The sequence below is a fragment of the Uranotaenia lowii genome, chromosome 2 (assembly GCF_029784155.1).
Source record: "Uranotaenia lowii strain MFRU-FL chromosome 2, ASM2978415v1, whole genome shotgun sequence".
Classification (NCBI taxonomy): Eukaryota; Metazoa; Arthropoda; class Insecta; order Diptera; family Culicidae; genus Uranotaenia; species Uranotaenia lowii.
The window spans coordinates 425964281-425975283 of NC_073692.1; the positions used below are offsets into that span (position 1 = coordinate 425964281).

Here is an 11003-nt window from a genome sequence, read left to right on the forward strand (position 1 = left end):
TTTTGTTTACCTTTTTTTTCTAACTTTAAACGTCAAACATTTACCAGGCATCGCGGATTGTTCTCAATATGCGAATTGGCAAATAGAGAACGAAACCAAAACAATGTGTTTTGGTTTTCAGAAATTGGCAGCCAACTGAAATGGGCCAATCCTGATGAGAAATGAAATTTTAGGAGAATCCGAATATCGTAAGTTTCACAGAATGTTTTAAAAAGAGTTTTATGAAGGTTTAAGCTGCTAAAAGTTAACAAACTATGTCTAAAAAGCATTTACAAACTGTTCTTACTTAGCTCCAACGTTTTCTAACGAATACTTAAGGAAAACAAATTGTTGCTTGGATTTAGCACTTCACTATTCAATTATAGCAGTTTAATAGTTTTAGCTGTAGACTATGTCGATTTGGGATCTGCTTTGAATTTCTCAACTCTGAGGTTTTGGTTTAAAACTAACCCATGCTTTTTTGCATTATTTCTAGTAATGTTTACATGAGTAAACTAGAACTTCCATGTTTGTATGAGGAAATATAATATTTTTTCTTAAAAAATGGACATGGTTTCTCTTCTAACTGTGAATTCGGGTCGTTTTATCGTTTTTTTTTTGCTGATTCATAAATTCTCTAAAAGAAATTTTCGTTTGAATATATTAGTAGAAAACTGAAACTTAAATAGTATCTCAGTGTATCCTCCTTGTTCCATATTGAACGGGAGTTCAGCATAACCTTGAGAGTGAACACCCGAATGATCTGAAATTTGGCATTGAGTCTTTTTTTGAGTTAAGAAACGATTTTAGTTTCCAAAGTTTTGATTCTGGAACAAATCCCTATTTCTTGGATCACTCTAATAAACATAACAACTATACGAAAACTTCAACAAATTATACATGTTTGTTGAAGTTTTCGTATAGTTGACTTGACCCTTTGATCTGTTCTGTGGGTGTTATTCTAATTATGAGTATATTTGTACAGTTCATAAGGCCCTAACCTAAAAATCCTGAACATCAGAACAGCACGTACCCAACATGACATGCGATTGTCACTCCTCTTCTGCCAACTGAGTTAACACGTTCAAGGACCGCAATTTTTCGCAAATCATTTCCAGCTCAGCTCGACATCGCGCATTTGCTGTTCTCAAACTCGATCGAACGATTAATCGATTCTACCAACGCAGCTTCAAGCCATTCTAGTATGATTGCGTCTATATTTGTACGTAGCTTATTGTTGATCCGACGACTCTGTTATTATTGTAACGATGCTAAATAATCACGCCTGTTCTTTATTTCTCTCCCTTTGCAGGTAATTTATAACACAGCTTGGGGGATCTCTCGGTTGTCCTAGAAATTTTTCACCTCATGCCGTTATGCTGAGGTTCAACTAAGTAAGTAAGTAAGTATCGGAAATTCCCGCCACTAGATCGAAGCCTTATTCTAGTACTAGAGCCATATTAAAAAGGGATTTACATTGCTGATTAATGATAGACCAACAGCGTTTCAGCCCGAAATAACAGTCTTCAAGGGGTAGCAATTAAAGCGTGTAAGTTTAATTGTTCCGCACGCCGAAAATGAATGACTTGTTTAATCTGCTTGTTAGACGACTTATTATAATAATTTAATATCCTAGCCGGGTAGCTCTCACCGGCTGGAAAAATGAAGTGCGTACCCCTCCTAGCTGCAAATTTTCAAATGCACCCATAAAAAGTTGCAGTAACGCGAGAGATGTAGTAAAGGGTTGGGGACAAGATTCGAGCTAATTTGATTTTAGCCATGCTGTTAAGTTGTGAGGTGTTCATGCCTGTCTCAATTATGGCTGGTGCCGAACCTTATTTGTTGATTTACATTTCTTCTAGAATAAAGAAATAGTATTGCAAGTTTTTTTTAATACTCTCGATCAATTTTCTGTATCATTGAACACACCTTCCATAGGTTCGAAAAACTTCGTTCTAAAAAAGTCAAGATTTTCTCAATACAACAAACAACACTATGCGGTGAATTACTCCAGGACATCTATCCATAAGTTAGTGCTGTTGGTGTTTTGTTTTTAATTTTCATCACTTTCAACTCAGCGCGGCAGTCATAAATCCTGTTCAAATGAGGAAATGCAAATTATCACATTAAAGGTAGGCCCATACATTTGATGCATATGATGGGCTTGGTCGGGTGCGGTGCTTGATCTCACATCATGGTCCTATAACACTACACTGCGCTACAGTAGATCGCCATGGTCTCTAATGGGTGATAAATATTTCTGTAAACACACCTTGGCGACATTGACGGGCTGCTATGATGACTTATATCGGTACATACTTTTTTTTTGCTTGTGATCATGCTTTAGAACTTGCTATTTGAATCTGATAATTGGAGCCATAATTTGTACTGATTCAAATTTCAAGCAATTTTTAAATATGCTACTATTTTCGAGATACTGATAAGTGACTGATGAGAGGTTTTGGGTTTTGTTCCGTGAATTTAAACACAGATTGAGCATTCAATTATACATTTGTCCACTTGAGTTTTTTCAACAGAAATTGTAATTACGCATAATTTTGATGAATTTATTTCGCTCCGGATGTCACAAGTTTCAAATGCATATCAATTAGTTACACGGGTGTAAATTGGCAAGTGGTTAAAAGGTTGCCGAAATCACAGAAAAATCTGTAATGACACAGAATTTGGGAAAAATTTCATCACAGAATCTGTGTCACAGAACACAGAATTTCGGAAAATTCACAGATTTCACAGATTTTTTAAATTTTGAATGGAATTCCAAAATCATAATATTTTGACCAATATAAAACTTAGATTTTTTGCTTTGAATTGAAAAATTATGATAAAATTAGAAATATTAATTGATTTTACCCATCTGAATTAAATAGAAGGACCAATTTATCATGAAATTTCGATGAAATCAAAGGAAATAGCATCACAGAAAACCATCACAGAATTTTTGGGTAAAATCACAGAAAGTCAGAATTTTTTATCTAAAAAACACAGAATTTTTTTCGGCAACCTTGGTAGTTACCTCTTATCAGCGCCACATTTCGTTATTTTTCCCATCTGTCTTATAACCTAACTCGATTAAGATACTGGGAACGGGCCTGACGCTTAAGCGTAATGGTTGTAAGTGTCAATGTTGACAAACTACATTACGCGGACACAGGATCGGATCAGGACAACAAGGTAATGATTGATTTGAAGCATTTCGATGATTTCGCCGTTTCTCAATCACTGCTGGAGATTGAATGGAATAACGTTCTTATGTCCAATGAAGATGTTTGCGTTGGTAGTGCTAAACCGCGTGCTCAAAATATATTCGAATTTTTAAGCAGTCTTCGATAACGTTGCTGAAAATTCTCGCATTGTTGAAATTCTATTGATTTTAACGTCTGTACTTTCTACTACATTGTTTACGGCATAAATAACCGGCATCGAAGTGCTTTTGCTTGTGCTGTTCTCAGTTTCAATTCGTGAAGGTCGTTTTCCAAAACTATGGAGGATCTCACACATTTTGCCGATACGTAAGAAATGCCTGCTGAAAACTACCGAGAGTACCAATTCTCTATGCGATTCCCAAACTGTTCGAAAGCATAATCTACGATCAAATGTACCAATGGTAAGAAAAAAAGATGTCAGATTTTCAGCACGGCTTTTTGAAAAAGCGTTCAACAGTGACGAACTTGACAAAATTCGTTTCTCGAACTACTCAATGGATGATATACGCAGATGATCAGAAAATGTTCCTTCCTGTTCGTAACCCCAAGGATTGCTTGACTCTACAAAACAATAAGAAGAAAATCTGAATCTGGCTTTCATAGCTTTATTCAGTACGCGTCTGTTCTCTATGTCAGGAGTGCAACAACGTCCTGGTGGTGTTCGGGACCCAAAACAGCAACATCACGACAGTCCTCCTGCGAGATAGTGAGGTTAGCTGCGGGCCTTGCGAGCTTGTGACTACAAAAAACATAAGCAACAACGAACAACAAATTTCCGATGAAAATCGGCAAAGACCCACGCGACGAAAAGGGACTAGCGATTGGAAACTTGTAGCATGGAACTGCCGATCACTAAATTTTGTGGGCAGTACCCACGTGCTCTCCAACGAATTGAATAGCCGCAAATTCGACATCGCAGCGCTGCAGGAGGTATGCTGGAAGGGCTTCACGGTACGAACGTACCCAGATGGTCGTGCCATCTACCAGAGCTGCGGCTACACACACACACACACACACACACACACACACACACACACACACACACACACACACGCTTGGAACAGCTTTTATAGTGATGGGAAAGATGCAAAAACGCGTGATCGGGTTGTGGCCGATCAACTCACGAATGTGCCGGTTGAGAATCAAGGGCCGGTTCTTCAACATCAGCATCATCAACGTGCACAGCCCTCAACTCGGAAGTACCGGTGACGACAAAGACGAATTTTACGCGCAGCTGGAGCGTGAATACGACCGTTTCCCAAAAAATGATATCAAGATCGACATCTGGGATTTTAATGCTCAGGTCAGCCAGGAGGAGCAATTCAAACCGAAAATTGGAAGGTTCAGCGCGCACCAGCTGACCAACGAAAACGGCCTCAGACTTATAGATTTCGCCGCCTCCAAACGAATGGCCGTACGTTGTACCTTTTTCCAGCACCGCCTCCCACACAAGTACACCTGGAGAACACCGTACCAAACGCAATCACAGATCGACCACGTTTTGATCGACAGCCGGCACTTCTTGGACATCATCGACGTCAGATTCTGTCGAGGCGCCAACATCGTGTCAGATCACTATCTGGTGATGGTGAAGATGCGCCATAAACTCTCCGTAGTGACCAACACACGAAACCGGCGCCCGCCTCGGTTAAATATCGCACGACTGAAGCAACCTGAGGTCGCGGAAGACTACGCGCATTCGGTCGAAGCAGCGCTGCCGGCAGAGGGAGAGCTTGACAAATCCCCTCTCGAGGACTGTTGGGATACCATCAAGATAGCCATCAACAGTGCTGAGGAGAACGCCATCGGTTATGTGTTATCGGAACGACTGGTTCGACGAGGAGTGTAGGAGGGTGATGGAAGAAGAGAATGCCGCGCGGGCGGCAGTAGTGTATAGGCACCCGTCGAAATGTGGAAAACCACCGACAGCTGAAGAAGCAGCGAGTTCGAAATTTCTAGGAGAAAAAGCGCCGCCTGGAGGAGGAGGAGCTCGAGGAGCTTGAGCAGCTGCATCGTTCCCAAGAAAGACGAAAGTTCTATTAGAAACTCAACGCATCCCGCAAAGGCTTCGTGCCGCAAGCCGAAATGTGCCGGGATAAGGACGGGGGCATCTTGAAGGACAATCGTGAGGTGATCAAAAGGTGGAAGCAGCACTTCGATGAACACCTGAACGGCGCACATGCAGAAGATCAAGACGGTGGGGGAAGGTACATCACCGGCGTAGCCAACGACGTAGAGAAGCCACTCCCAACGATGAGTGAAGTTAAGGAAGCCATTCGCCAGCTGAATAGAAACAAGTTGGCTGGGAAGGATGGTATCGCAGCTGAACTCATCAAAAAGGGCCCGGACAAGATGGCCGATTGCTTACTCCGGTTGATAGTTCAGATCTGGGACATAGAACAGCTACCGGAGGAGTGGAAGGAGGGGGTAATATGCCCCATCTACAAGAAGGGCGATAAATTGGACTGTGAGAACTACCGGGCGATCACTGTCCTCGATGCCGCCTACAAAGTGTTGTCCCGAATCCTACTCCGCCGCCTAACGCCACAAGCAAACAGATTCGTGGGAAGTCATCAGGCCGGCTTCACGGAGGGACTTTCAACGACGGACCAGATATTCACATTACGGCAAATCCTCCAAAAATGCCGTGAACACCAAGTCCCTACGCACCATCTATTCATCGACTTCAAAGCCGCATACCACACGATCGACCGTAACGAGCTTTGGAAAATCATGGACCAGAAAGGCTTTTCCAGGAGGCTGATCAGACTGATCAAGGCGACGATGGATGGAACGCAGTGCTGTGTGCGGATTTCGGGTGAATTGTCGAGTTCATTAGAATCGCGCAGGGGACTTCGACAAGGTGATGGCCTATCCTGCATGATGTTCAACGTGGCGCTAGGTGTTATTCGACGAGTGGTGAGCGAAATGCGGTGCACGATTTTCAACAGATCCAGTCAACTTATCTGCTTTGCCGATGACATTGATATAATCGGCAGATCAACTGCGGCGGTGGGGGAGATCTACCGCAAACTGAAACGCGAAGCAGGAAGGATTGGGTTGATGATTAATCCGTCCAAGACGAAGTACTTGCTGGCCAGCGGATCCGAGACCGACCGAACCCGCTTGTCCAGCAATAACAAGGTCACGAGCGACGGTGACGAGCTGGAGATACTCGAAGACTTTGTTTATCTCGGCTCACTGGTGACGGCAGACAATGTCACCAGCCGTGAGATCCGGCGGCAAATTATCAGCGGAAGTCGGGCCTACAATGGACTGCACAAGCAACTGCGGTCGAGAAGACTTAGTCCTCGCACGAAGTGTGACCTGTTTGTGACGCTCATTAGACCGATTGTTCTCTACGGGCACGAGACATGGATATTGCTCGAGGAGGACCTGCGTACACTCGGAGTAATCGAGCGACGAGTGTTAAGAACCATCGTTGGCGGCGTACATGAGAACGGAGTGTGGAGACGAAGGATGAACCACGAGCTCGCACGACTCTACGGCGAACCCAGTATCCAGAAGGTTGTGAAGACTCCCCGGATACGCTGGACGGGACATGTTGCAAAAATGCCGGACGACTGTCCTGCTGTTACAGTTGATTTTTAGAGCTTTTATTATGGTGTGATTTGAGCAAAAATACAAATAAAAAACCCAACCCTAATCAAAAATAAATCAACTTGTTCGATCAGATTTGGCCCACTGTATCGAACTTATTTTTGAAAAAAAGCCGACAGCCCATAGTTCCCGAAAAACAAAAAAAAAACTGGTACTGTCATCAATATTTCGGGACGTCAGTTTTGGCAAGGGCAGAAAAAGTGTGGTGCTTGGTCGAGTGCGGAGAATTTTGGGCCTGCGGGTCTGGAAAAGGTCCGGGGTTTCGGCTCCGCATCCCCACGGAGGACAGAAGCGGCGATCGTGGCACAGATGGCCACTCCATCATCGCCGTCTTCGGAGCCAGTTCCCTCAAAAAAGGTGCACAACAGCAGCATGGAACGCCCACACCTCCGGCAGCCAGGGAAATGCTGCACAAGCAGCAGGAAAACGATTTCAGCAACATCATCCGACAAGTGCGCTCCATCGGTTCGATACCAGCCACACCTCCGGCTGTGGAAAGTGCTGCACCAGCAACAGAACAACAACAACATCCGGCATGGCAATTCGGTGCGTCGCAATCGATGCAAGCAGCAGAGCAACAAGACCAGCAGCAGCATGGCCAGGCGGTCGAGCGTCTCGGAGGCAAGTACGAGGCCGAAAGTGGGACCATGCATGGTTCCCAGGAAGGCGCCAGACGGACAAGAACCGTAAGTGGAAAATACACTCCAAAACTAAAATGACCAGAATAGTCGGGAGCTTGGGTGGGTCAAAATAAAAGTGGCCTATTGTAAAATGTGAATCAATGTCTTCGTTTTTTTCATTTGTGGCGACGACCATACAAACCTCCTGTTACACTGCAAAACAGGTGTTTGCTACGAATCCAGTAGGAACAAGACGAGCGGGGGCGCAACGAGCTATGTGGTTAGTCCAAGTAGAGCGTGATCTGGGGAACGTGGGGTGACATGGACCGAGTGAGTTTTTAGTATTATGTTCGTTAAGTTATGTCGTGAGACAGAATATTTTGTAAATAAATTAATTGACGCAATGCACGTTAAAACTCATTTTCAGAATAGATCCAATCAGTCCTCACCTACGTCGGATTAGATCAATGGCCTTACATTGAGTATTTTACAAGTTTTTAAACTCGGATGGGTTCTATGGAACGACATGCGTAGAGGTGTACGCACTGAATCTACCAGCACCCAGAAGTAAAGTCTCACTGAGTATCCAGCAAACATAAAATCGCATAAGAAATGATAGCTCAAATCGTTAACAGCGATAACGCGAATCGTAACTTCTACCAAATAAGTCAACGATCGTTATATCGTCTCATCAAGTTGGAATTAATCGGATATGATTAATAGTTCGCCAAGTTTGCAAACTTGTTCTCCCGCTTGGTCGTGATCAACAGTATCTTATCACCTTATTGAAAATTTTCCGATAGTTTTACAGGATTCCGGATTTCCTCAAGTTTCAAACGAATACCCAAAACCCACAAGGATATCCAAGCAATCACCCCTTATCAGCGCCACAGTTTGTTAGTTTTTTCCATCTGTCTAACAACTAACTCGATTAAGGAACCAGGAGCGAGCTTGACGCTTACTTCAAACCTTGTCCATCAAGCGACAGTAATGTATGTAAATTGACTTGCAACTTAGCCAAGCCTAATTAACTTTCTGCATTAAATCATTTTATCGATTGCCTGGAGCCAATTGGTTGCACAGAACAGTTACCCGTAAACTATATATCGGTTAGGATACAGGCTCACTGTTCGATCCGGGGAATGCTACCGATTTTATTTTTACAGCTTTAGCTTGTGAACAGCTATTGAGTTGTGGAGAGGATAAAAAAACTGTACCGATCGAGGAGGTAATTAAACTATTAGCACCCGCAGGGCGCTAACAGTGGGATAAGTTCGTATGAAAAAAAATTAATCCATTTTTTCCAAAGAAGCTCCTGAAAACCATATGTATATTTTTATTTCATATATAGGTATACATGATTTTTTCAAGTCAAATTTTAACTAATGATAGATAACTTGTTTCAAATATGTCAAAAATTATTAACTCTTGAGAATGATTTTTCAGAGATTTTTAAACCGATCGACGTTGATCTTACGTTCTCTGAAATTTGCAACTGCAACTGCAACTACACTCGTCATCTGAATGACGTTCACAAATATAACCGATTTGTCCATTGCACTGCCAATCATTCCAGGTTACGGCACCAAATCTTCCCACTTCAATACAGTTTTCAATTCCCTTATTATGATCAGGTTGTAGTGGAGCGAAGTTGGTGTATCCCACAAGGGCTTGACTGGTTGAAATCCACGTGTAGTTGAAAGCCGAATTTCCTAGATCAGTTGCAGCAATCCACCAAGGAGCTTTGGTTTTTGATGCTGCTATTGCTTCCGCCAAACTATCGCTGTCCTGAGCCGAATTAACGGTGGCCAATCGAAGTCCCAATTCACGGCACCTTTCCCAGGCTTGAAAGAAATTGGCCGCATCTGACCGAACGACGTATCGATTCTCCTGGGGACAGGATGTTGTGTTTTGGCAGGAAATAATTCCTACCAGACCCACTAGCGCAATTAATGACTTTGAGAACATTTTGCTGACTTCTGATCTCGACAAGCAGTAGGGGACTTTTTATACCAAATTTATCCAGCAGGTATCAGGCGTCTTTCGCAAAAAAGCAAATAAAGCTTATCATTAGAAGGTCACCACATGCAGTTTGATCCAGATTTTCAGACATTTATCAAATATGGGGACGATAAAAATCGCAAAAAGCGCATCACTTGTTTAACCTGTAAATATTTTTTCTGAAATAAAAATGCAACAAAGTGAGTGCACAATGTGTGTTTTCACTATGGCTTACAGTTTCTTATCGTTTTTCTAAGAATTCTGAAATAAAAAATTGTGGAATTTTCATATAGATACTTGCATCTAAATTTCTAGCACAAATCTTCAGCTATAAACCATGTTTATGACCTGCCGGTTTAATCTTATCAATCCTGGCGAACTTCATAATAATAAGCAATGACCTTCACAACAGTGATTTGAGTAACAAATATAAAAAAATCATAAATTAAATCTTAACAAATTTCAATGGTTGCCATTCTGCAATTATACGTTTGAAAAATCTATCATTTGAAATGATTGTTTGTAAATTATTGCCAGAAATTCTACACTGATTGTGAAACTCTGATATTTTAATATTTTTCTGAAGTATTTCACTTTTCATAGATCGATTAACTAGTTAAGAAACATAACTAACGGTGATTTTATTCTTCATTGGAGTCGATTTGGGGTCATTTTTGAATTTCTCAAATCCTTGGGTCTAAAAACCTTCTTCTCGGTCCAAAACTCATCCATGATTTTTTGTAGAATTTTCAAGTAACGTTTACATGAGTCGATTTGAACTTTTAGGTTTGTTTGGGAAAATTGAAAGTTTTGTACTGAAAAATCAACTTCATTTTTGTTTCTTCTGAGGAACCGAGCCAGCTGATGGTTCTTGTGCCAATTTATGAATTTCCTAAAGGTAATTTATAAATTGAATAAATTAAATTAACATCACTGAGGGTGCCTTGCGAGGTATTGCATGACATTTTCATGCAATACTTTGCGAGGCTCAAGCAGTGATGTCAATTAAACTTATTGTTAATCAATGCGAATAGATATACCCCTTTTAAACTGCTTATAACTTTTTTCCTGAATAAAATATAAAGCTACGGTCTTCGACAAAGTTGTTCATCTGAAAATTTCATTTGAGAATTTATAAATTGGCACAAAAACCATCAGCTGGCTAGGTTTCACGGAAGAAACAAAAATGATGTTAATATAAAATATAAAATATAAAATTTTTCCATACAATCTTAAAAGTTCAAATTTACTCATGTAAACGTTACTTGAAAATTCTGCAAAAAATCATAAATGAGTATTTGGACCAAAACGAAGCTTTTAAGACCCCAAATTTAAAATAAACAATGAAAAAAGAAATGTAAGTACATACACATAATTCCAGTTTTTTTTTTAATTATTTCGAACTATAATAAAAATCATGGATAAAAAGTTAATTTTTATAGTTAATAATACTAATCTTTAGTGAAAAGTATGAATCAATTACATTTGAAATAGCAAAACGTTCAGATCCAGAGAACTAAACCTTAAACTAGATTCTATTTTAAAATTTCAATATTTT

General features: G+C 41.1%; 1 protein-coding gene across 1 annotated transcript; it reads right to left on the reverse strand.

The window, feature by feature from the left end:
• Positions 1–8754: 8754 nt before the first annotated feature.
• On the reverse strand, positions 8755–9412 carry LOC129744020 (perlucin-like). The gene has a single exon (XM_055736326.1). It carries the CDS (start codon positions 9410–9412, stop codon positions 8918–8920), a length of 495 nt encoding a protein of 164 aa, XP_055592301.1. The 3' UTR covers positions 8755–8917.
• Positions 9413–11003: the final 1591 nt, after the last annotated feature.